At 42.3% G+C, this 26,960-nt stretch overlaps 2 protein-coding genes and 1 non-coding gene across 5 annotated transcripts; 2 read left to right on the forward strand and 1 right to left on the reverse strand.

Moving 5' to 3' along the window:
* Mgme1 (mitochondrial genome maintenance exonuclease 1) lies at positions 1-9,881 on the reverse strand. Of its 3 annotated transcripts, none has more exons than XM_027421630.2 (5): positions 9,752-9,881; positions 8,372-8,937; positions 3,442-3,658; positions 1,210-1,342; positions 1-883 (listed from the first exon to the last, which is right to left on the reverse strand). In XM_027421630.2, exons 2-5 carry the CDS (start codon positions 8,874-8,876, stop codon positions 722-724), a joined length of 1,017 nt encoding a protein of 338 aa, XP_027277431.1. In that variant the 5' UTR covers positions 8,877-8,937; positions 9,752-9,881; the 3' UTR covers positions 1-721. The 3 variants fall into 3 exon arrangements, with proteins under 3 accessions (XP_027277431.1, XP_027277430.1, XP_027277432.1); XM_027421629.2 differs by having other exon boundaries at positions 9,619-9,756; XM_027421631.2 differs by lacking the exon at positions 9,752-9,881 and adding an exon at positions 9,340-9,600.
* On the forward strand, positions 9,847-26,960 carry Snx5 (sorting nexin 5). Its single transcript, XM_027421628.2, has 14 exons — positions 9,847-9,988; positions 10,223-10,305; positions 17,345-17,449; positions 18,183-18,293; positions 19,346-19,467; positions 20,147-20,270; positions 20,933-21,028; positions 22,301-22,406; positions 22,491-22,566; positions 23,522-23,561; positions 23,656-23,742; positions 24,671-24,830; positions 25,757-25,842; positions 26,772-26,960. The coding sequence occupies exons 2-14, from the start codon at positions 10,255-10,257 to the stop codon at positions 26,820-26,822; spliced, it is 1,215 nt and encodes a 404-aa protein (XP_027277429.1). The 5' UTR covers positions 9,847-9,988; positions 10,223-10,254; the 3' UTR covers positions 26,823-26,960.
* On the forward strand, positions 13,567-13,804 carry LOC113836437. The gene has a single exon (XR_003486642.1). It is a non-coding gene; the product is annotated as a small nucleolar RNA SNORD17 (small nucleolar RNA).

A 26,960-nucleotide genomic window follows, 5' to 3' on the forward strand; every position in this document is an offset into this window, starting at 1 on the left:
TTTCCCCAAAGAAATAATGGCATTTATTTAACTTCCTCAAATCCAAGGACAACCAATGATTACCTATCAAACACAGATTAAAAAAAAAAAAAGGATTACATCAGTGGTGTTCTTAGTTGAAAAAGCCCATAACAGTATTTTTTCTCTAGTAGATGGCCTGCTGACTGACACCAAAAACAGATACTAAAACCCTAACAATGGTGACTACTGCTGGGGCTTAGTTGGTATGGAAAAGAATCCAGCCAATGATGTGTGAGTGTTCCAGCTTTCCAAGCAGCCAGGGTTACTCTGAGCAAATGCTCACATATGAATGAATTCAATGTTAAGAAGTTTCCCTACTGTCTAAAGCACCTTTCAGGAATCTATACAGTGGTGATGGCTGATGTGCTCTCCTTCTATTCTCCCGGGTGGTGCTTGGCCCCTCCCCTCCCTGAGAACCCTAGGGACATGCTTGGCACATGAAGTTTCACTGCCTTCTGATCTCAATTCAAAGACTGGGCATCCTGCCAGGGACACAAAAAAGATTTGCAAGAGAGTTCAGATTTCACCAAGGTGACTGCCAATCCTGTGTGCCCTGTTCTCAGGTAGGTAACAAGTAGTATAGCTGGTCCAGTGCTGACTTCTGAACTTCTTGGCTTCTCAGTAGCAATACATTACATCTTCAGTTTGTGTTAACATCTCTCTCAGGTTCGATGAACCTTCCCAAGTAACATCCTAGCCTCTAGTCCGGCTTTGGAACACTCTGATTTTTTTGTTTTTCTGTATATTCTTCTAGTCGAAGAAGCCACTTGGCCCAATACTTGGAACAGAGTTCTTCGTCCATGAAATGAGGGTGGGCAGGGGACCCATCTTTATAGGCCACCACAATTAAGCCACACTGAACCTAGAAAGGAACACAGCACAGCTCCAGTATTTCCTCTTGTTCCAGGCCAAACTAGCCGGTGCTAAGCACTCCACAGTAGTATCTCCAAATCAGTTTCTAAGATGAGCTGTTTAAGATTTCACTAGGACACACAAGATGGCAGAAAAAACACTGAAAAATGGACTGTGCTTATTAAGCGAGAATGGGGGTGGGGGAACAGCCCAGGAAGGGAAGAAGTGCTCTGTAGGTGAGAGAATCCTAAGGAACAATCAGCAGTGTTATAAATAGAGAGTAAAACCCAACACACACACACAAAATCATACTAAGGAGGAGCTTGAGGTTCTGACCTGAAAACTGTAGTGGGCATCGTGGTTTACAGCACCCATGTACGCCACAACCTGTAGTGGGTTGTCATATGTATCTCCAATAAAAGGCTTTGGTTTTTCTGATGTCTTCCAATCAATCACACACAGCTTGCCTCTAAGGAGAATCCAGAGGACGTCTTTGTAAGTAACAGTTCAAACTGAAAAAACTCAGGCCAGCAAGATGGCTTAGGGGGTAAAGGTGCCTGCTGCCAAGCCTGACAACCCAAGTTCAATGCCCGGGAGAGCAAGGTAGGTGGGCAAACTTCCAAGGTTGTTCTCCGATATAAATGTAATGTAATAAAATATAATTTAAGAATCCCCTGAAGCCACATATTGGTGGTATATACCTTTAATCCCAGAACTTCAGAGGCAGAGGCAGGTAGATTTCCGTGAGTTCAAGGCCAGCCTGGTCCATAGAATGAACCCCACGACAGCCAGGAATACACAGAGAAACCCTATCTCAGGAAAAAAGCAAAGAAAATAGAATGAAATGGAAATCTGAAGTAAGAAAAAACTAAGTTAACTCTTCTCTTTTGTCTCTTATTGTACTTTAATTGTGGTTCTTTAATGACTGTTGCTTCTATCCTTCACTTTCCAAAACAGGCTTTGTTTCTTAGGGTTAGAAAAGCATGACAGGTATAGTCTTCATGCCTAGAATTGTAGCAACTATGATGTGGAGGCAGGAGGATAGCCTGAGTTCAGCCTGGGCTACAGAGTGAGTTCTTGCCTTAGGGGGAAAAGCCGTGATGGGTGGGGCTGGATAGGCTCAGCAGTGGGGAACTATGTCAGGAGTAGAAGCACACTTTGAAGTTCAAATAATTCTCTTTATTCCTTGGGATTCCTTTACTTTAACAGCTGACAGTAACTGAAATTATACCCATCATGGTCTTGGTTACTTTTTTTTGAAGCACACTATATTCAGTAATAATGAACTTGTAATGATTACACATTATGGCATTTCAAAACAAAGCTGAGGTTCAGTCAGTAGGAACCTAGGATATGTAAACATAAGTAAGGAGATATGGATCCTTACCTAAAGGTTTATATGCAGACAAACACTTCCTTACTCCACCCATTCTGGTATACTATGTCCACTAACTGTAGACATTCAGAAGATCAGAGTGTAGGGCCAGACTTGGTGGCAGACATCTTTAATCACAGCACTTAGGAGGCAGAGGCTGGCATATCTCCATAAGTTCGAAGCCAGCCTGATCTACATAGTGAGTTCTAGGTCAGTGAAGGCTATGTGGTGAGACCCTGCCTCAACAAACAAAAAACAAACAAATAACAAAAAAAAAAAAAAAAAAAGGAAAGAAAGAAAGAAACAAAGAGGGCAATTCTGTCACTTGGGACACCATGGATGGATAAAGGACAGTATGCTAAGTGAAATAAGTCAGGGACAGAAATGGTGTCAGTTACATTTGGCCTCTAAAAAGTTAAGTTCAGAAGCTGGCCTTTAGTCCCAGTACTTAGGAGGCAGAGGTAGGTTGGTCTCTGAGTTCAAGGCCAGCTTGGTCTACAGAGTGAGTTCCAGGAGAGCCAGGCTACAAAGTGAGATCCTTGTCTCAAAAACCTATGTAGTCAGAGGTTCAGATGTCACGCACACAGATTCCACACTCTTCCCCTACATCCTGTTGTTACTCATAGGCTTCATTTGGGAAGGGGTATCTGCAGAAGCCAGCCACCCTTGGAATCTGGGATGACTGGGGAAAACAGTAACAGTAGCAACTCAGAACCTGGTAAGGGCAGGTTCAGAGCCCTTATCATATCAGCCACTGCCTGGAAGCCAGGAAGAGAGTTGATGTTCAGGGCCAACAGATCACAGTATAATCTTAGGCAAAACAGGAAAAAAAAAGGGTGGGGGTGGAAACTAAAAGAAAACAACGCTGATTAACAAGGAAAACAAAAAAGCAGGCAAGAGTCGACTGGGTCCAGCAACTGGCATCTTTCTTGGAGAGAAGGGAGAAGGGACAGACTGGAGAATAAGCCATGCCAAGGCGACTGAAAAGCACACCTTTCCCCACTTGGATTTTCATATTGGCACAGCCTTCCCTGCCCTCTCTCCCACCTCCTGCCCTAGTCTCACTTCTTGTTTACTTTATAAAGGTGGAGGCTACAATTCCTCGGACACATCTTAAAGACGGTTAAGAGATGCCTGCCTGCCTGTGGACATCACTGCACTGCCCACTGTGATGGAAACACTCTTGTACTTACTGGTATTCAGCCACACAGTCCAGCAGTCCTACGTACTTCAAGGCCTCGTGCTGGACAGCACTTTCCAGAGCTTGCACACCACTGATTTCTTTCAAAATATGCTGGACACTTTTGATATAGCCACATTGGAGGTGCTCTTCTGTCCCTTTTAAGTTCTCCTGGAGTGAAAGTATGCTTTCCAAGGCATCATGAAACTGTTGGCCTTGTAAGAAGATACCTAAAAGGAAAATCAAGGAAAATGAAAACTGAACCAACCAAAACCAAACCAAAGCAAGATTTAAACTATATATAACACAAGTTATCTTAAAATTTCTTTAAAGATTTATTTATTTACTATGTATAGTGTTACCAGATCTCATTATAGATGGTTGTAAGCCACCATGTGGTTGCTGGGAATTGAACTCAGGACCTCTGGAAGAACAGTCAGTGCTCTTAACATCTGAGTCATCTCTCCAGTCCCACAAGTTATCTTTAAATACCAACCCCTAGACACAAATTCTCATCCTTTTTTGTTTTTGTAGGCAGGGTCTTGTTTGCATTATAGGCTGGTCTTCACACGATTCTCTTACTTACGCATCATGCATGTACTAGAATATATAACTACACCCAGCAAAATTCAGTTTCCTATGAAACCTAAGAATGCACTTTCATACTCCCCTCCCCCACCACACAGGGTCTCACTATGTAGCTCTGGTTGTCCTGGAACTTACTATGTACAACAGTCTGGTTGTGGCTTTATAGAGATTTGCCTGCCTCTGCCTCCTAAGTGCTGGGATTAAAGGAATGTGACACCACGTCTGGCTTATCTAAAAAAAAAAAAAAAAAAGAAAACCACATGGCAGGCAAACAGTAATTTCTTTCTCTCTTTAATGTGCAAGAGTGTTTTGCCTAAATGTATATCTGTGTACCACACATGTGTGCCCATGGAGGCTAGAAAAGGGCATTGGGACTCCTGGGACTGGAGTTACAGGTGGTTATGAGCCACCACATGGGTGTTGAGAATCTAACCTGGGTCCTCTGGAAGAGCAACAAGTCCTCTAAAATATGGAGCATCTCTCCATTTACAAATTGTAAATCTTGGCAGCTGCCCAGAGGCGGGAGACAGCTATTCCTTTCTGAGATAGCCATGGAAGTTTGGCAAGCAGTCATGTGGAAAGAGTGAAAAATGCACACATAGGCTCTGGTCAGTGCCCAAAAGGCAGGCAGGCAGGCAGGCCAGGCGGGCAGGCAGGCAGGCAGGCAGGCAGGCAGGCAGGGCAAGCAGGCAGGCAGGGCAGGCACGCACAAAGGAAAAAAAAGGAAAATTTATAATTTTGAGTCAGGCAGGCAAATCTAAAGCAGCTCAGTGGCAACTGCATGGAGACCATGGCTTCATTAAGGGGATAATTATTCCTTCCATCTCTTAGCATAGTATTAGGTGAATATACCTTCCTGAGGAGTGGATCATTAGTCAGACTGACTGACCAGTCCAACTGGATAAATTTTTCCCTTTGGGTAGGCTGTAACATATTAGGTCTCCACCCAGGCTGGAGGGAGATTTCATACCCTTGAGCAGAAGGAAATAGCTTTCTCTTAGTAGGCCTTAATGGAGCCCTGATTAAGGATACAGTGACAGTGTTTGCCTAGCAGGCACAGCTAAGTCATCTCCCTAGCCCTCCTTATATTCTTTTAGGTTAAGAAAAGGAAACACAAACCTTTAATAAACACAAGAAATGCTGTATTGTTACTTATCATTGGTAAAGGAGAAAGAGAAAGAGGGTGCACTGTTAGGCTCAGTAGTGGCTTGGTGTTTCAAGCATTACTTAATTTTCAGCAAGACAATGAATGTGGCTTCTCCACTAGCCTAGGCTGTTCTGTTAGTTTTCCCAAAACAAGAGTACCCTGACACAAGTCTCTTCCTAGCAAAGCAGGAGCTAAGTCCAGGGAGCATGATTTAGAAACACACAGAGGCATATACTTGCAAACAGATGCACAGAAAGGAAAACAACTGGGCGGTGGTGGTGAACGCCTTTAACCCCAGCACTCGGGAGGCAGAAGCAGGCGGATCTCTGTGAGTTCGAGGCCAGCCTGGTCTACAGAGTGCCAGGACAGGCTCCAAAGCTACACAGAGAAACCCTGTCTCAAAAAAAAAAAAAAAAACCTCATCCACACGGGGTCATAGTTAAACCATACTGTTTGTCAAGTTCACAAAGACTTTGAAAGGTCAGTTCTACATAAACAAAAATTGAAACTGCTTCTGGGAAATTAGTTGGAGAATTAAATGGAATTCAATTTTGGAGGTAAAACATTTTACTCCGCACATTCTTGGCCCTGTTGAAATTATCTGCATGTGAAAGGCTTACAAGAAATTGAACCCTGATGAAACTAAAATTTGAAGAGATGTAGTGTTAGCCTACACACTAAATGAGTCAGAAGACAAACTTATTAAAAATAGGAGGGGGGAGTTGAGTAGCAGAGCACTTGCCTAGCATACACAAGGCCATGAGTTTAACTACCAGCGATACCAAATAATAATAAAAATAAAATTACTTCATCCATTGCCATGCAAATAGGTAATTCCCAGCTACAGACCTACCCTGGCTAGATTCTTCATATATATGTAACCATGAACATCTAGATCTGAGGATCCCATGAATTTTAGGCTCAGAAAACATTAAACATGATTCAACTTATAAAAAATTTAAAAACAGGTTAACTGGGCACGGTGTATGCCTGTGATCCCTGCACTTGGGAGGAGGCAGGAGGATCCCACAAGTAAGGTCTGCTTCCTTTCTCCTTCCATTGCATGAACCCACATATGACTACCCCTTTACTTGAAAGTGAATCTGCTCATTGTTTAAAGTTCATATTAAAAGAGAAACACAGCAGAGTTTTAGCCTAAAGCTGACTAGGAAACTGACTGTCTGGACATCGAGCTCACTCAGCTCCAAACAGAAGCCTCTTCCCATTATCAAGCAGGTCACCAGTGCATTTCTTTACTCTAGGTCAAATCTTACCTATATGACCCAGCAGCTTCTGTCTTTCATTTGTAAAAACACTAACTAGTTAGAGTTTTCTAAGTGTGTATGTATGCACTCGTGTGTGGAGGTCAGAGGCTAACTTGCCAGAAATGGTTCTCTCTACAGTGAGAATTCTGGATATGCAATTCAAGTCCTTAGGTGGGGACAGCAGCAAGGGCTGTCTCTCCTGTGGAGTCATCTTGCTGAGGCCTTTACATTTCTTATCAATAGTTTTAGGATTTCTGACAACTAAAACAGTTTAGTGGTTATCATCAATCATTAGAAGGCACACCTGGCATATAATCATTGCCCCCTCACAGCTGAAGAATGTTATAAAGCAAAGCCTTAGTCACTTTTGCATATCCAGGTACCACCTACGTAATTACATGCTTACATTATTTTGGTATTTTCTTCCTAAGATATATAAAAATAAGAACAATAATCTTAAAATAAAAGTGTTCATGTTACTAGGGGTACATATAATATTCTTGGGGAAACAAAGGCTAAGGAATGTCTATGCAAGCCCCAGTTTTAACCAAAAACATCTATATAATCCTTAAGAGAACAGCTCATTCTCTTATGCCAATGGTTTGCTCCCAACTCCCAGCTTTACCACCACCATGGCCAATCTCCTTATGTAGTCCAGACTGGCCCAAACATGTGATTATCCCTCAGTCTCCTGAGGAAAGAGACTATAGGCATGCACTACCACGTCTGGCTCAAGTCTATTTTTAAAAAGAATTTGCTTTATTTTGAGAGAGGGTCTCACTATGCAGCTCTGGAACTCACTCTGTAGACCTGGCTGACTCACAGAGGTCTATCTGCCTGCCTCTACCACCCCAGTGCTGGGATTAAAGGTATGTGCCACTATTCCTGGCTTAAAAGGACCTGCTTTAATTAAGGAAGCTACCCTCATTATGTCAAAGGCTGTTCAATATGATCAAAACACATTGTGAGAAAGTCTCTAAGAACTAGTAAAAACTTTAAAAATATGAAAGTTAAAGGTAAGGCTGGAGAGATGACTCAGCAGTTAAGAGCACTGGCTGCTCTTCCAGAGGACCCAGGTTCAAATCCCAGCACCCACATGGCGGCTCAAAACCGTCTGTAATGAGATCTGATGCCCTCGTCTGGCATGCAGACAGAACACTGTACACATAATAAAAAAATAAATCTTAAAAAAAAAAAGAAAGTTAAAGGCATAAGTTTAACCAGTTTCTAATCAAGAATGTTTGATCAGTCCAATTAGTCAAAACATAAGAAGGGATTATATGTTCTGGGTTGTGGCCAGTTTTTAAGCTTACTGCTCAATTGACACTGATAAGCAGAACAATGGTAATAATTAGATTCTGAGAAACAGATTATTAAAAAAACTAGACTTTTGTCAAGAGATGGAAAAGAATTGATAATTTGCCAGATGGTGATGGCGCATGCCTTTAGTCCCAGCACTCGGGAGGCATAGGCAGGTGGATCTCTGTGAGTTCAAGCCCAGCCTGTTCTACAGAGTGAGTTCCAGGACAGCCAGGACTGTCCACAGAGAAACCCTGTCTCAAAAACCAAACAAAACAAAAAGAATTAATAGTCAATGCATTTTATGCATGTTTGTCAGATTGCTTGGTGTCTACTTCCCTGTCATTTTCCTATGTCACATCTGTCTCTCCTCTATGCAGAGGCAGTCCTCTCGTCTCTCCTGGACACATATCCTTGCCCCCTCTTCCTTGTTCCCTTTCCCTTCTCCTGTGTTTATCTTTTATTTTCTGCCCCGTGGGGCAAATAAGTCTCCTTTGTGCTGAGAACTTGGCCTTTCAGATATGAAATGCTATTTGAAAGTAGTTCTTCAGTAAGTTGTTTTTTAAGCCTCATTCTTTTGACTGGAATGCTCTATACCTTAAAAACCAGTGACCACACATAACCAGAAACAAGAGAATTATTACTTTTAGTATATTCTGCAAATCCATCTTCTCCCAGCTCCAGAACCATCCGTTGTTTCCACCTCTCCAAAAAGAAACACTGTTCTGGTGTCATGGTCTGTTGAAGGATGCGAGTCACACTGGGTGCCACATTTTTTTGCAAAGGGATCTTCAAAGGGCCTGAAGAAGCACTTGTGTGTGGTTTCACATTTCTCTCCTCATTGAAGATAGGAAACCAGTTCTGTGGGACTCTTCCCTGCTGCTGTTGCTCCGGGGCCCTATGCTTGCTCACAGGGCCATAGAGTATATTATCTTCCTGGAACAATGACTCTGGGGTCTGGACCGGGCCTCTGGACAACACAGACCGTACTAAACGAGCATACTTTTTTTGGTCTATTGCTTCGTAAGAGTTTTTTTTCTTCTGGCCACACAAACAAGGGGAAGTGGAGAAACTCGCAAGAGGGCTTGGTTTTGTGGAAAATCTGTTTAAACTTCTAAGCAGCCTGCAGATGGTCAGAAACGGCTTCATGTTTAGACGTTTTCCCCTTTACTTTCTCTAGTCTGTACAGCATACAAACATACTGTATTGTCTTTAAAAAAAAAGAAAGTGGTGTTAGATTTAAGATGTTTTATATATTCAAACCATCAAAGTGAAAAGCCACACAAGAACAAACATCAAACGTGCATACACCAAACTTCTGATGTTTGGGAGAAAAATCGTTCCCAAGAAAAACTCATCAAAATTATACAGCATTCGTTAAATGTCACTGTGCCGGCCGTTTGGGGCAAGACACACTAAACTTTTAGTCTGAAGTAACGTACAAGGTCTGGTGGCACAGGCCAGGAAACTCAGTCCTCCTGAGGCTGAGAAAGGATGAGAGGTTGAGGTTGGCTTGCCTTTCTCTCTGAAAACAAACAACCCGACCACCGCACACACTCCAAAACCAAGCTCAGAAATCCTAATCAACAATTAAACGCCGACACCTACATACCAACTCTCCACTAGACATTCAGCATGGACATTTCTCATCTATTCCTCACACCCTTTTAAAATGGGTGCTATTATGACCCTGTGGTACAGACCACGACAGGAACCCCGGCAAGGTAGCTAGCTTGTCTCAGGTAGGTCTGCAGGGCCCAACAACGCAATTACAGAAAGTGACCTCTGCAGCTGTCTCCCATGGGGGGAGACGCGGCAACTGTGGCCCCTCGAACACAGCGAAGAGACTATCTGAATTGACTCCCAGCCTACTGCAGAGTTCTGTCTGTACCTGAGGCACCACCAGCACGGTTTTGAGCCCAGAGCGCGATCAACCTCGCCTCTCGGGACCCGTACTTCCCTGGCTCCCGCGCTTTCCCCAAAGAGAGGCGGGCCCAGCATGCACTGCGGGGCCCACGCCTCACCCGAGAGGCGTTCCTCCTTCTCTGAAGCTGCAGCGTGGGCGCCTCCTGGTCTCGCGTTTCCGCCGTCACGAGATCTGCGTACGTCACCGTCTGTCGCCATCTTGGGCTCTGGCTGAGCAATAAATCCCGCCTGCCGCGGTGCGCGCCCTTTCTCAAGGCACGCCTCGTTGGGAGAGGGCTCGGATCCCGCGTCCCCGTCCCCTTGCGGTGCTGGTGTCCGCGTGGCGCGGAGCGAGGGTAGGCCCCGCGTTGCTTCTTTGCCCGGCTCCAAGATGGACGGCAGCGGGGACGGGGGAGGCCGCTCTGGGGGAGCACGTGGCGTGCCGCTGGCCTGCGCCCGGGGCTGCTGGGATGGTGGCGGAGTCCAGCGGCCTCCAGCCGCCGTCCGGCAGGGAGGCCGGCGGAGGCGGGGCCGCGGCCGCCCCTGAAAGGCGCCCCGGCGGCGGCCCAGCCTCTTCTTTCCTCGCACAGCCAGACAGCCTCTGCTCGAGGCCCGCGTCGCCATGGCCGCGGTTCCCGAGTTGCTGGAGCAGCAGGATGAGGACCGCAGCAAGGTGAGGTCCTCCCTGCTTCGCTTCCTCGAGTCGGCGGCCCCTCGCCGGCCTCCCTGGGCTGGCTTTTCCTTCCCCGGGGTTCGGGCGGTTCGGGGTTCGGGAAGCACCTGCAAGACCAGGAGCCCCCCCCCCTCCACCCCATTCCCAACCGCCCTGTACAAATGCTTTTCCTGTGGGGGTCTCTGCACCCTCGTCCTCTGACCAAGGAGAACCTGGCAGGCGGGACCCCGGTTCTTTAGTTCTTGTTGCTGCGGGGCCGACAGACGCCCTGCCAGTCATTTTGAGTGCGGTTAATCTCGGAGACCTTAGAGTATTTAAAGGCTCCTAAAACTTGACTCCTTTGTAATTGGGGAAGTGAGTCGGAGGCTCGCTGGCCACCCCTACCCTCCTTTTTAAGAAAACGGCCATTTCGTTGAAGCAAGTGGGAAAATTCCATCAAGAATCTGTAGCTTGTTTCTTGCAACTTAAAGCTATTCATGTCCTTGTGGGAGTTGTAATTTTTAGTAGATCCTGTGTGTTGATGTAAGCCCCGAGCTGCAAATATCTTGAGGTCTGATGCAATAAACGGAGATTACTATGTAGACAATTAAAGATCCCACTTTTATTGGTCCTTTAAACTTGGGTTTTCCATTGCACAAGAAGGTTATGAGTCACAATTTTGTGCAGAATCGTCAATATAGTTTTTCCAACAAACGAGTTTAAAAGGAATCCAAAAATACATTAGGAGCTCTTACGTTTTAAGAAGAGCTGAATTAGATTTTTAAAAAGTATCTTTGAATAGATAAATTTTCATCTTGTAAGTAAATGCCAGTCTGGAGCTCCAGTTGGGTTGTTCCAACAACGGTATTGTCCATGGATTTTGAAAAGTTTGAGGGTTTTTTTTTTTTTTTTTTTTCTAAATGAGAGGGGTGTTGGATACCTGTAATCCCAGCTTTCTGAATCCATAGGCTCACTTCAAGGCCCGCCTGGACTAGATAGTGACACATTGTCTCCTAAGAAAACTGTAGGAGTATGGCATCTCGTGTCTTTTAATCCCAGCATTTGGGAGGCAGAGACAGGATCTCTAGAGACCAGCCTGGTGGGGCTGTATAGAGACCCTGTCTCCAGAAAAGAAAGCATTGAAATGAGATTGAAAATTGAGCCTATTTTAGTGCCTGCAAGAGCTAAATGATGACCCTTACCATTCTACAGCCACTTAAAACTGGGGATTCTCCTTATTAAGAGGCTGGGGATGTAGCAGTGGTAGCTTGTTTGTCTAACATGAGCAATGCCCTGATCCAATCCTCAGTGCCTATAATAATTTGACTGGAGGGTTGGTTACATGAACTTAATAAAAAGGACATCTGTGCTGAGACCTAGTGACAAAAAATATTCACTATTGTTTCTCTATAAATACCTGTTAACTGTGATTGTTAGTATAGACAGCCTTGAACTTTGATCAGTACTGTAGGGAGTCTAAATATCAGTTTTGTGGAGTGGAGTTTTGCAGTGTAGTCATATGACTCAGGAAGTGTGGCTTCTCCAAGCAGCCCACGCCTTAGTTCTGGATCAGCAACTTGCACATGGTGTCTTAGTGTCCGTCCCATTTGTGAACACTTCAGCCTGTTATGTTGTATTCAGATTTTGGCTGCAGAAAGTAGCCTGCCAGCTTTTGGGATTTTCTGGGTTTGGTTTACTATGATCTAAGTGCTTGTTGAGATTTTGTGAGTGACTGACATTTAATATAGAGCCTTAATTTTAAGTCAGGCTTTCTGTCAAACCCATTTTGGGGCCTGTCTTTTCCTTAGTAGACTGCTAATAGTTCCACTGGAGATGGTAGTAGCTACCTCTCCTGTCTGTAAACATTGTCAGATGTCCTTTGGTACTGAGCAAATTTACCCTTAGTTGAAAATCATGAGGTTAAAGCAGTTTTCTAAAATGGTATGATGGGTGGGATGAAGGTTGCTGGCTTATTGCAGGGATTTAAATCTGGTTGATGGGTTGAGAAAGGAAATAACAGGCTACTTTAAACTTGGATTGTTGAGCATTTGAGGCCTTTTCCAGATATTATAAGGAACTTTATCAAGGGTGATAAAGGGTGGGCTTCAAGTTATTTGCATTTTATTTAACATTACAGCTGTGTTTACTATCTTTGTTAGTAATCAGCTAGATTTGGATTTGGGCAAGCTGAGGTTGTTTTACTACAGAACTCAAACTGTTGTGGGTTAGAATTGCAATTCACCTGGAAATGGATTGCTGATTGGGTGTATAAAGTCTTGCTGTTGCTGAATGTGGCTGACTAAACCTGCAACTCTAGCATACTACTCAGGAAGTTTAAGCTGGAGGATCAGGATATAGGCCAGCATAGGCTGCCTAGTAGAATAGTAGCAGGCACACATACTGACTGGCCAGGCGTTGGTAGCGCCCACCTTTAATCCCAGCACTCTGTAGGCAGAGGCAGGTGGAGTTCGAGGCCATCCTGGTCTACAGAGCGAGTTACAGGACAGGCTCCAAAGCAATACAGAGAAACCCTGTCTTGAAAAACCAAGTATATATGTATGCTGTTTGGACATTGTGTTATCAACCTATTGCTTGAGCAGTTAAGTGAGAACAGTTTCGTAAGTAGAAACCGAATGCCTTCAGGTGTTCAAAAATGTAGTTAACAATCTTGATATCTCAATTTTGTTTGTCAAGAAAGGGTTTCTATTTCAAGCCTGGCTGTCCTGGAACTACGTATACTTGAAGAGATCCACCTGCTTCTGTTTCTGGGGTGTTGGGATATCTCAGTTTTTTATATTTTTGGTTGTGAGCCTAGCCTTTAACGGCTGAGCCATCTCTCTCCAGCCCAATATCTCAGTTTTTTGAGAAGGCAGTTTTTATTTGTAGTCAGTGAGAAGGGAACTACATACAGGGCAGACATCTTGTGGCAAACTTAGTAATACCTAAATTGAGAATTTTTTCTGTATAATCTAACTTTCCAAAAGTGACTATTGGCAACACGTACCCCCCTTTTTTTCTTCCCCCTTTTTAATTATTAAGTTTGTGTGGACATGTGGAACTCAGGACACTTTGGGGAGTTTGTTCTCCCCCAGTGTGGGCCCTGAGGGCATCTATCTAGCTCGGGTGATCAGGCTTGGCCACAAGTGCATTTTTGCTGGCCCTAGCACCTATTTTCTGTTGAGCTATTGAAGATCCTTCTAAGAGAGGGAAATGGAAACTTTGTGATTATTTGAGAATAGTCCAGATAGCTAAGATCTGACTAGGGCCTGGGCTTGCAGCCTTGTGAAATGATGATTTTGTTTATCCATTCGCTGAGTGCGCTGCACCGACCTTCTTCCCAGCCTCAGTTCCTGTTCTGGGAACTTGGGGCTGAGTAGCCTCCAATGCCCTGCTGTCTGCAGTGTTCTACTGTGATTGCTTGTGTGTTGGTAGACTATTACTGGTAAGAATGGCTGGTGTCAGCAGGGATGGGTCTCTCTGGGTTCCATCTCACCAAGATGAGTGGTGCAAATCTGATCACTTAATTGCAGCCCTTCTAGTTCATGTTCATAATTTTTTTTTATATTTATTCTGTGAGTATGCATTTCCTACTGTGGAGGTAAGAAGATAGTGGCCTAACTGGCTTGGCCATTTAAATGGAGTGTTGCTTTTTGTGCACTAGTACCATATGTATTGACATTATAAATTTCATGAATTTAGTTATCTTCAGGATACGAGTGAACAGTAGGACTGATAATTTGACTCACTTAATACCAACATTTAAATTTAGGACTGTTCTTCCTATATGGATATGTATATTTTTCTGCATTAGAAATGGGAAGTAGAGGCAGTAGGATCTCGGTGAGTTCCAGGGCAGCCAGGACTGTTTACAGAGAAACCCTGCCTCAGGAGGGAAAAAAAAAAAACCAAACAAAAATAATGACATGGGAAATAGAAAAATAATTTAAATATAAACGGGTAGGTTTTTTTTCTTTTATAGTAAACTTCTTTGTAGCTAAATAAAAATGGTAATAGGGAATGGCATTGTATATAGCCCCCTCTCCCCCAGGGTTACTTTGTGTAGCCCTGGCTGTGCTGGAACATGCTCAGGCCAAGCTGGCTTCTAACACATCCACATGCACTGCCTGGCTCTGTGTGACTTCTATTAACAAAGCATTTTGAGTGTGTGGCACTGTTCTAATGGGGAGCTTGCAAGTATTGTAACAACCTTCTGCCACAGCCTTCTAAGTGCTGAGACTAGACATATATGTGCCTTTTACTTAAAATCAAGAAGTAATACTTAGCGGTGCTTTAATCCTTAACCCCAGGAGAAGGCAGGCAGGTCTTTCTGAGTTCAAGGCCAGCCTGGACTAAATAGCAAGTACCAGGCTGTCCTCAAAAATAATGTTTCTTTGCCCTGGTTAAGTGGGTGAATATTACACTTGCTGAGAGATAGGTGTGGTAGGGAAATAAGAAGTTTGTGTGAGAGTGGGTATTTCACTCTCACCAGATATTTTTTACAGATATTTTTAAGATATTAAATATTTTAAAATAATTTAAGATATTTTTACAGATATTTTAAGGGGTCTCAACTTTCATTCTAACTATGATGAAAGTCTGACTTGCCCAAGCTCTGAAGCATGCTTACCATCTTCTGATTTAAATAAATTTCCTCCTATCCCCAAGGCATTTGGTCCAAATTAGGCCCATAGTTGGCCAATAATGTGAAGTAATATCCAGTGCCTTCATGCTTCAAGATTCAGGGAAGGGGCTAACTCAGCTCGGAATAGGGCTTACTTTCAGAGTCTAGCAGTTAAGTTTCCAGCATCCGTGTCAACAGCTCATGACTGTGACACTAGCTCCAGGGGATCTGATCTGGCCTTAGCAACAAGAGGATGGACAGACACACACTAAAATTAACTTCTTTAGAACATTCATGGGGTCTGGTCTGGTTATACCCCCCAAGAGTCTCCATGCAGCACCAGGCATGAGAAGCTTGTTTTCTGAAGCATGCTTACCATCTTTGAGAGGTTAGTCAGCGTTATCAAAGAGACTCCCAAAATACCGGCTATTGGTGTTGCCCTTGGTTGTTCCAGGGATGGAAGGTAAGTCCATACTGCTGAAGACACCATGTACTTCAGACACAGGATCAGAGGCCCCATGAGCTGGAAATGACCTGATAAGAAAGACCTCTTTGAGGCCTAACTTTCATGGTAGTGGCAGGTGTTGTGCAAGTTTCCAAAGGAGGGAAACAATCAACATTCCTACCTAGCTGTGGCACCTATGAACTACAAGCAACCATGATCCTAAGAGTGCATATATTGGTTTGCTTATCTCACCAACAGCTCTGTAGTTTAAATTTAGGATCCCCCTCAAGAGGGATCCTAATATCAGTTACCTGATACTGGAAACCTAGCACCCTAACCAGGGCAGGTGAAGTAATGAATTTGGAGGAATGCCTGCAAGTGACAGTTAAACTACTAAACCAGCGTAATTCCTAATTATATTCTGAATATTTGTCCTTGTAACCACAGGTATGTGTGGGTAGCTCTCACCCCTCATTAAGGAAACTAATTTTTGCAATAGACAAGCCATTATAGGACAATCACAGCCAATCAAAATGTAGAGTTATGGAGGCCAGTCCCAAGTGCTATATCTGTAAGGCTCAGGGATCATTGCAGAAGAGAGGACAAGAAGATTCTAATAAGAGCCTGGGCAACAATGAGTTTACTCTGGGATTGTGTTTCCTTGGAATGTTAGAAGCTACACCTATGAAGCCTCACCAACATGACTTGCCCGAACATATTAACAGGAACAGGGGAAGTCCAGGAGCCCAATTGACCATAACAGTCAAGAAAGATGGGATGACAGTTTGTCTTTGCAGTTTATATGTTAATTTTTGGGGGCTGTGTCTACCCTATAGTAATTTATAGAAGGAAGGTTGCTTTATCAGGAATGTCAGAACTAAGCAAAATTGTGATTTTAAGAATCCCTTGGCCTTCAGGCTTTCAAATGTATCCAGTCTCTTGACATATTCTGGTTATAGAAGAAAACTTGTTCTATAAGTAAACTTAACATTTGTATGCATGTTGCTTAGCTACCGACTGTCTTCAGGGATCTTGTGGGCATGTAGGAAACTGAACAGCGTGCACTTGGGAAAACAAAAGTGCTTATGCTAAAATGTGAGGACTGTTTAGGTTTGGTAGTATGGTAGCATTTGTATAAGGTTTTGTTTTTTATCAAGGCAGGTTTCTCTGTTGTAGCCCTGGCTGTCCTAGAACTCACTGTAGGCCAGGGTGCCTTGAATTCAACAGAGACCTACCTGCTGTTGAGACCCTGAGTGCTGGGATTAAAGACATGTTCCATCACTGTTGGGTAGTTAAATGTATTTCTAAATACCTGGCTTTTGGAAAATGCCTTTAAAACTATTATCATATGGTATATTTTGAACATTCATACACACCGGCTCCTTCTATAACCACCTCCCTTACCATAACTAAACCCAACTTTGAGGTGTTTTTTCTCCCTGCATCAAGTCTAGTTTGTGTTGCCTGGCTAGCTGATCTTGGGAGTGGGGCCTGCCAAACTCAGGTTCTGAGATGCAAAGAAGAGAAACAACTAGATTTTAATCAATCTATTTTGAAAAGAGTTTGTTTTATTAGGGTCATTTGTTTTGGTGGTACTGGAGGTTCAATTCCCAGATTTAAATAGAGAGACCTAGTTACCTTTCTGCCCAGGATCCTCACACCTGAGAGGGACATCTCAAGACTGCCATTCTGAGGTAGTATGAAGAGCTTTTTTACTGGGTAATAGAGAGTGGGGACAGGGTCTCACCAACCATGTAGCTCTGGCTGTCCTGGAACATAAACTATATAGACCAGACAGGCCTTGAACTCACAAATCTGTGAGTGCTGGGATAAAAAGGCATGCACCACCATGTCCTGCTCAAATAGACCTTTTAGATCTTTGGATGGTCTGGCCTGTGGGTCACATTAAATAAAGAACGCTTGCTAGCTCTCCCTCTCCAGTGGGAAATACTCTCTGAGCTAAACATGTGACTAATAATTCAAATGTATTTCAGCTGAGATCTGTGTCTGTGGACCTGAATGTTGACCCTTCGCTTCAGATCGACATACCCGATGCACTCAGTGAAAGAGATAAGGTCAAGTTTACAGTACACACCAAGGTAAGTGACAGTAACCTTGGTAATAACTACTAGTATTAACTAGATTGCATTTTCAGAGGAGTGTGGAAAGAGACTTCTTGAGCTGAAATGGTTATTGTTTTTAGGAACAGTGTGGCAAGAACTTCAGCTTCTGTCTTGCCTGTTAAGGGCTCCATGTCATGTGCTGTTAGTTCCTTCCTTTCTGCTGGGGTGGAGCCCTTAAAAAGCAAATATGTAGCCACAGCTACTTCCACAGCTTTAACTCTCTCCCTTTTGGTTTTCATTTGCATATGCATTAAATCACTGACATGAAAAGGAAGCCATTTTAACATTGATACTCTTGCTGTTCTTTTTTAATTATATGTTCTGCCCAGGCCAGAAGAGGGCACCAGGTCGAATTACAGATGGTTGTGAGCTGCCATGTGGTTGCTAAGAATTGAACTCAGGACCTCTGGAAGGGCAGCCAGTGCTCTTAAACTCTGGGCCATCTCTCCAGCCCGCTGTTCTATTTTTATGACTGGGGGAACGTTCAGTGTAAAAGCTGTTAACTTCCTAGAACTTAACTTTTACTAATCTTTGCTGTTTCATACACAACAAGTTTCAAAAGGTCTTAAAAAGAATTTCCTAGAAATGAGATTGTTTAAGCTACCTAGGTTTGTGGTATTGATTGTGATGGTCCCATAGTGTAGCCTAGGAAATCTAAAGCCATTTGTTTATCAGATATTGGGTCACCACTTATTTTCTCTCCTTACAGACCACACTGCCCACATTCCAGAGCCCAGAATTTTCTGTTACAAGGCAGCATGAAGACTTTGTGTGGCTGCATGACACTCTTACAGAAACAACAGATTATGCCGGGCTTATTGTGAGTTCATTTCAGAGAAAAATCAGATAATTAAGCTATTTCCTCGTACCTTGCTTTTTATTTAGAGACTATGTATTTTACAGTGGTTTGTAAAATCTCATTTCTTCTGCCTGTTTTTGTTCATAAACTGTCATTGGCAACATTTAAAATGTGTGTGTACAGGATAGTGAGATAAGAGGTCTGTGCTTATGCATAAGACAAAGTCTTACCTAACTTTATTTTTGTTTTTTTCTCTTATGTGTTTTAACGATTTAAGTTGTGTGTCTATGTGTCTGTGTGAATATGAGTGTGGATGTCCATAGGTCAGCAACTGGAGTTCACAGGTGTAAGCAAGCACATGGATGCTGTGAAGTGAACTTAATTAACAACTGAGCCATTTCTCTGGCCCTCTGTATCTTCCCTCCACAACCACCCCAGGCACTACCAGTAGAATTGATTTATAGGAAATATCAGTATTAACATCCAGTGAAATTCCTTACTGGTACTGGAGACAGTTGGCAGAGCTCTTGGCTCATTTTTAAATGAATTGAAATGTGCATCCTGTCTGCTGGGCAGAATGAATCTGCCCAGTAGTGATTTCTCTCTGGTTATTTGACACAGGATCTCATAGCCCAAGAAAACCTGGAATTCTTTGAGTGAGTCCTATTTGCTCCCACGTGCTGTACAGCATAGCTGTCTGTAATTTCTTATATTGATAATTTGTTTGCTCAGGAATGTTCTGCTAATTAAGAAATAATTAAACTTAGTTTTGTGATATGGAGAATTAGGTAGGAACACTTTACTACTGAGTTAAATCTCCAGCATCAGAAGGAGACTCTTTGGAAATGGGGTGGAAAATTCCTATGGATATATGGAAGCCTATTTCTGAATAATTGGTCATCATTAGCACTAATTGTGCCTGTTTTAAGCTGACAGTGAAGCTGTGAGTGTGCTACTGTGAGGAGTTTTGGTTTTTAGCTCCATTGGGGTAGCCATGTATATTGGCAGAACTGTTGAAGTGACAGCTACCATATATATGGCCATTGGAATAAGGTTACCTGCCTCTGCTACAGATCCCTCCTGCTCCTACAAAGCCAGACTTCGATGGCCCTCGAGAGAAGATGCAGAAACTGGGAGAAGGTGAAGGATCTATGACAAAAGAAGAGTTTGCTAAGATGAAGCAAGAACTGGAAGCGTAAGTGAATTTTCTTGCTCTGTCTTGTAAAAAAAAAAAATTGCACTCCAGCAGAATGAAAGACCTGATGTTAAAAATAGAACCATTTATTGCCTAGTGCCATTTTCTAAAACTACGTTTTGTAGATAATGTGGCATGTTACATGATGTGTTCCTGAAACTTTGCTAGGTTGTAGCAAAGGCTGTTGCAGTATTCTTCAGGCCACATAGATACCTTGAAAGAGGAGGCTTCATATAGTTTGTACACAAACCAGTTGGTTAGGAGAGAAGTGCCTTGTGCTTTTTTCCCTGGGCGGGGGTTGCCCATTAGATTTCCTTATCTTGGTTCACAAGCACTCTTCCCTTCAATCATCAGCAACTTTTATCAGGCCTGTACTAACATTGGTGCTCATATTCCTATAGAATGAAAGAGAGGTTCCTTTATTGCATGTAAGCTTGGGGTCTTAGACTGGATTCAGCAAATTCAGTGACTACTAGCAGCACTTTTTATCTTTGTTCCACAATGGCAACTGCCTTATTATTTAACTAGCTATCAGTTGAATCATAGTGTTTGCTTCGAGTCTAGTTGCATTGTTTGCCTTAGTGATTGATCATGAACAGAAGAGTGGAGTTAAGTAAGGATCGAGCTGTATTGGGCAGGAATTGAGCCAACTGAATGCTTTGTGCACATGTTTTTTCAGTGAGTATCTCGCTGTCTTTAAGAAGACTGTGTCTTCCCATGAAGTCTTTCTTCAGCGGCTTTCTTCTCACCCTGTTCTCAGTAAAGACCGAAACTTTCATGTTTTCCTGGAATATGATCAGGATGTAAGGCAATTTTTCCATTTTCATAGTTGAAATACTTCTAAAATGAGCTTCTTGAGTTTGAATTTATCAATACAGAGAAAAAGGTGGAGAAGCAATGCTTTCCCTTCCTGCTTAAATCCATTTAAAGGTCACTTTTAAAAGCTACTGAAAGAAAACACCCCCCCCCCATATTCTATTTAATATTGGAAGAATTGGAATTGGTGTACCTTTATTTTATTTCTTTAAGCATGTTTCTTCACTCATATTAAGCTCGTCCTGGTTTGTACAGCCTTTAATCCCAGCAGATTTCTGTGAGTTGGAAACCAGTGAGTCTATATAGAAGGGCTGGAACTGCATAGTGAGGCATTGTCTTGAAAGGTGGAAATATTTTTAAATTATTGAGGTCTAGTATCAATAAACTACCAGCAGTTCTACCAAGAATTGAAAAGAAAAGCCTCTAGGACTTGGTGCCTCCATAATTGAGAAATGTCTGGTTAGCTTTTTAAGAGTATGATAATCTGTATTATCAGCCATTTAATATTTTAGATTTAGTGGTTTGAGGAAGGATTAAAGTGCCTTGGGTGTGTCTATGATACTAAAACATGTTACTTGTGTGATTACTAAGAGATGCTAACAGAAACTTGCCATATCATAAGCTGTTTTGGAATTTCCTTCCTTTTTAGCTAAGTGTTAGGCGGAAAAATACCAAAGAGATGTTTGGTGGCTTTTTTAAGAGTGTGGTGAAGAGTGCTGATGAAGTCCTTTTTTCTGGAGTGAAGGTAAGAAGCTTGGGCTGTTTCAGAAAATTCGTGGTTTCATGGGAATGTATGGATTTTCTTTGGAAAAGGGGAGTATTTATAAAAAAAAACAGGCGTTAAACATTTTAGTATTTTTTTTTTTTTACTTTTTTGTTTTTTTTTTAAGACTGGGTTTCTCTGTGTAACCTGGTTGCCCTGAACCAGCCTGGCCTCAAACCCAGGGACTGGCCTGCTTGCCTCTGTGCCCCCTGAGTGTGGGTCACCATGCCCCGGAACTTAAATTTCATTTACTTCCTCAGAATACTGTTTTCTAGAACATGAACTTTTCTATCCTTGAATCTTTGGGGAAGGATGTAGGTTACTCAGTTGTCAAAAGAAAATAAGCTATAGCAGAACATGGTATCAAAGCTATTTGCCACCAGACATGTGGGAACTAGATTTTTAAGTCATACTGATGAAAGTGTTTGCTAATGTTGCTATATATTGAAATTACTATTTTTAGATTTTTGTCAAGATTTAAGTTAACATTGTCTGCTTAGCTTTTTGTTTGAGGAATGGGCAGACATGCTAGCAAAGATAATGACAAAAGTTCCATTCTTATTTATGAGTACCTTATTTCTTCACACTTAGTGCCTTCCTGTTCATTGTAAATTATTATTTTAACAGTTACCTGATGTCTGGCTTGCTTCTCCAGGACTTGGTAAGGGAGCATAGAACATAGGTGCTGAGAAAAAGGGAAGATTGGAAATTGAGTTTCTTAGGCAATATGGTGTGGGTTACGTTTGTATGCAGTGAGGGTCTGTTGACATTCCTGGCAAGGGTAGCAGGCATACCCAAATTGTCAGTCTGAAATCAGCTATATTCAAAATAAAACAAAGACTGGACACAAACCCACACAAATACAAGTGGTATTCAAGGCTAAGTGGCAGGATCCCGCCTGACAACTACACAAGGATTACTGGGTTGTGGAGGATATCAGCATTTACTGGCCATTCAGGGTGCTCTTCAAAGTGATTCTCCTAATGTAATGTATCCTGTTAGTACTTGATTATTTTTACCAGTCCCTGGGAATTATAAATATGTAAGTCACATGACAGTGTGGTATATACAGAGTAACCTTGTGATTATTAGTAGCCATTTTGTTTGGTTTGTGGGCGGGTTCTCACTGCAGCCCCAACTAGACTGATTCAGTGGTGTGTCTCAGCCATGAATGTGCTGAATTGCTCATTTTCTCTGCTATAATATATACTGTTCTTGACATTTTTGCTTAAATTCCATTTTCCTCCTTTTTAGGAGGTGGATGACTTTTTTGAACAAGAAAAGAACTTCCTTATTAACTATTACAACAGGATCAAGGATTCCTGTGCTAAAGCTGACAAAATGACCAGATCTCACAAAAGTAAATATCTTTGTCTATTTGGACACTTACAGCTCTGCTGTGTAATGTGTTCTCAGATATCAAGATCTGTGCTTGTTTCTTTAGGTGTTGCTGATGACTACATCCACACTGCAGCCTGCTTGCATAGCCTGGCTTTAGAAGAACCCACAGTCATTAAAAAGTAAGTTTGGGTGACTGGAGTTGTAGTTCAAAGTGCTTCCCTAGCTTATTTAAGGCCATTATTTAATCCATAGACCTTAACTCTAACCCAATCTTCTCATTAAATGTTACAGTGAAGTACAATGAAAAGGGCACCAGGGCTGGCTAGCATTCACAAAGAAAGCCCTGGTTGGTGGCACATGCCTATACTTCTATCAGGAGGCAGGGGCATCAGATATTCAAAGTGCCCCTTGGTTAGTGATCTTGAGGCAAGTCCTAGATATATGAGACCTTGTCTTGACATATAAAAGCTCAAGTATTTATGCTGGTTTTTTAGTTCTGTCCTGTTTAGCATCTGTGTCTTAAATGCCCTCCCTTGTTTATTGTAGGTGTTACTTTTTGACCTTTTTGTTGGGTTTTGTCCTGGACTTCTTCAGCAGACTTAATTATGAGAATAATAACCCTGGTCACTTGGACTTTTATCTGTCCTGAGCTTTTTGGGTATGAGATAGTGTTTTTCCTTACATACCTGATTTTTAGAATAGATATTTCCTCTCACTTGAAGTGCATTTATTATCTTTTGGCACCTCTGATGGTGACTCAATACACTCATCTTGGTAACGTATTTGGATCATCTCAAGACAGGATGACTAAAGGGGATTGAGACTGATAACTAAGTCATTGTTATACTCAGTTTTACAATCATTCTCTTTGTTTGGAATAAAGAGCTACTTTGATAAATTGACTTTGTTCTCTCTCCTTGAGCTTGGGACATTGTCTCTTTATCCCTGACTGTCTTGGAACTCAGCACTAGACCAGGCTGGCTCTCAAACAGTGCAACAGTTCTGTCTGCCTCAAATGTATAAAGGTGTGCACCACCACCACTTAGCTAACCTTATGTATGATTCTTTACTGTGGTGGTCTTAATATTTATTGATAACTTTCATAGAGAACTGTGATCTTCTGTATACTTCCAGGTACCTATTGAAGGTTGCAGAGCTATTTGAAAAACTGAGGGTAAGAAGTTTTGTGTTAATCTTGGTAATATTTAGTTAAGGTTTCTAGATTTCTGCCTAGGTGGTGACTAGTGACCTTTACTTGTTTAAACTAGAAAGTGGAAGGTCGAGTCTCATCAGATGAAGATTTAAAACTCACAGAGCTCCTCCGATACTACATGCTCAACATAGAGGCTGCAAAGGTAAGGCAGGGATTATTTAATCCATTAGTAGCCCTAGTTTACCTTGCCCAACAGAAATTTAATGCTTAAGGTAGTCCCTTCAGGCTAGGAAGGGATGATGTTTTATACTGGGGTACACTTGTTTGAGATATCCTTTTTGTGTTTGTGAAGAAATCCTGAGAATAAACTTGTGGATTTTTTTCCTTTGGTGCCATGCATTTTAGCTCTTTATTTTACCCTCTTTTAAACAGGCCTCTTACTGGTCTGGTTTCATGGATATTAGACACATGCTTTTATTTCAAGTTATGTGGGTCCCTGGTGCTGATTTCCAGAACTGGGATTTGAGGGGCAAGATGTTCCCCCAGGTCGTGGCTCAGTGCTTTACTTAGCAGCAAATAAGCTTGTTTGGTATGCTGTGCTTAATTTTCTGGTATAACTTCAGTTATTGTTTGAACTTGAAGGAGGTTTTCATCAGGGATTTTCTTCTGTATAAGGATTATGAACATCTTCAAAACTGTTGGATTGGGCCCTCATTTTATAGGTGGGGTTTGTTTTGTCAACACCACCCCTTCCCTTCTGGTTCTACTGAGGATTATCAAATCTAGAGCATGCTAGGCAAGTACTATACCATTAAGCTACGTCTCCAGTCCCTTGTGAAGATTATGCCGAATAAAGAGCTAGAGAGGGTGGCTCAACAACCAACCCATGTCAGGTGATTTCTCTAAGGATCTGGTGCCTCCAAGTCAAGTATGCAGATAGACACACATCACCACAAAAAAAGTCAGTCTTAATGCTAGAGAAATGGGCTGCAGTCTTGCTTTTTGCCATTTCAAAGTGTTGCCACTGTGGGTATGTTTTAGACTTGGTTTGCATGTCTAGACATTCATTTTCAGTAAGTGATACTTTTGTTCTCTGGAGATTACGGCATGGCTGTTAATTTTCTTCCTAGGATCTCCTTTACAGACGCACAAAAGCCCTAATTGACTATGAGAATTCAAACAAAGCTTTGGACAAGGCCCGGTTAAAAAGCAAAGATGTCAAGTTGGCTGAGACTCACCAGCAGGAATGCTGCCAGAAGTTTGAGCAGCTTTCTGAATCTGCTAAAGAAGGTTGGGCATTTCTTTTATATTTGGAAACAAATAATATATATCATGGAGAAGTAACTCCCCTTCCCCCAGGGCTGGTGTGCAGTTCTTGTGGGACTATGGACTTGTCCCCAGTAACACAAGAAGGATGAATTAATTTATTTATTCCCCCCCTCCCCCAAGAAAGATGAATTTTAATACAAAAGAAAACTCAACTGTTCCTGTTAGGTTGTAGGGGCTGAAGGTTTGGCTCAGTAGTTAAGAGCAGTTGCTGTGTATTTGCCTGGAGCTCATTGGCAATGTCTTGAGAAAGGCTTGGATACAAGGTATGGTCTTTTCCTGGGAGACTCATGTATCCTGCCTTGGTGGACATGAAACAAAGCTTGTGTAAATACTAGAATGTATGTCCTCAGATGCATAAATAGAATTATGATAGGACAGTGGACTTATTCATCCTTATCCCTTAAGTTTTCATAAGTAAGGTAAACATAAGTTTTCATAAGTAAGGTGATCCGTGTCTGGATTCCTACCAAGTATAATATATGCAGGAGGAGGGGGAAGGATTATCCCAAATTTGGATAGCCGAGGCATGCTTAGTGATGAAGTAATGACCCATATACAGGCAGTATATGTAGTGTATCCTGATTGGCTTTGTAAGAAGGTGCTGAAAAAAAAATTAAAAAAAAAAAAAAAAAACCAGGCCGTGGTGGCACACTCCTTTAATCCCAGCACTCGGGAGGTAGAGGCAGGTGGATCTCTGAGTTCTAGACCACCCTGGTCTACAAAGCAAGTTCCAAGACAGCCTCCAAAGCCACAGGAAAACCCTGTCTTGAAAAGCAAAAGAAGAAGGTGCTGGAGGTCATTTGTGAAAGGGGTTATGTGGGAGCTCTAATGAGTGGGAAATTAGTCTTTTTTATAGTTTGATAAATTTTAACTCTTTATTCCCACAGAACTGGTAAACTTCAAGCGGAAGAGAGTGGCAGCATTTAGAAAGAACCTAATTGAAATGTCTGAACTGGAAATAAAGCATGCCAGAGTGAGTTCCTATATTAATTAACCAGACGTTTAAGGGACTTGTTTGCTTGCCAGTTGGTTGTCCCAATGTTTATCGGGGTCAATGTTGCTGTGGTTTTTATTGGTAAGCCCTTTAGAACCACATGTGTTAGTCCAAACCTTAGTATCTCTTCAGCAGCAAGAGAATTTTTTTAAAAGATTTTATTTGTTATGTATACAACATTCTGCTTCCATGTATATCTGCACACCAGAAGAGGGCACCAGATCTCATAATGGATGGTTGTGAGCCACCATGTGGTTGCTGGGAATTGAATTCAGGACCTCTGGAAGAGGAGCTGGTGCTCTTAACCTCTGAGCCATCTCTCCAGCCTGCAGCAAGAGAATTTAAGGGCAACTTTTATTACATAGTGAGATACTGCTATGCAGTCACACATACCAAAAGGGCATTTTAGTATCTTTAGTTTCTTTGCGTTTTAAGACATCTGAACTATATAGCTATGGCTTGAAACTTGCTCAATAGCCTTGGCAGCTGTTGTGAAACTCAGAGGTTCACCTACTCTTAGGCCTCTTAGGTGTTTGCTCTAAAAGTAAAAACTAAAAATTCATTGTCCCCAATTAGGTTTAGGTTGGGCTCAGTGGTAGATCACTGCCCTAGCAATAATGGGCATCGATTTGGTCCCGCTAACTGCAACAATCTATGGAAGGGTCTCCTTACTGGGCTTTTCAGTGCACTGTGGTTAGTCTCGGGCAACCTGTCCAGGCCTTTCTTTCAGTGTTAGAACAAGTTTGTGGTTGGGGTGTGAGAATGTTGGAAGGTAGGGGTGGGTAGATGGGATGTGGTGGATGGTGCTGGGGGAAGGAGTCAGCCCGGTGGCTGCTTCAGAATTCAGGAGGGAAAACCATGTGTTTATTTCATTCATTTATACACATGTACCTTTTTTTCCCCCCTAGAACAATGTCTCCCTCTTGCAGAGCTGCATTGACTTATTCAAGAACAACTGATGTGTCTTTACTCTGAAGAATACCAATGTGAAAGCCAGCATCACTTGCACATAAATCACTATTGCAAAAGAAATAGCTTTGACTAGTTTAAAAATCATGTGAATAAATATTTTGATTTCTAAAAATCTTAACATTTAA

The sequence above is a fragment of the Cricetulus griseus genome, chromosome 6, assembly GCF_003668045.3.
Source record: "Cricetulus griseus strain 17A/GY chromosome 6, alternate assembly CriGri-PICRH-1.0, whole genome shotgun sequence".
NCBI classification, from domain to species: Eukaryota; Metazoa; Chordata; class Mammalia; order Rodentia; family Cricetidae; genus Cricetulus; species Cricetulus griseus.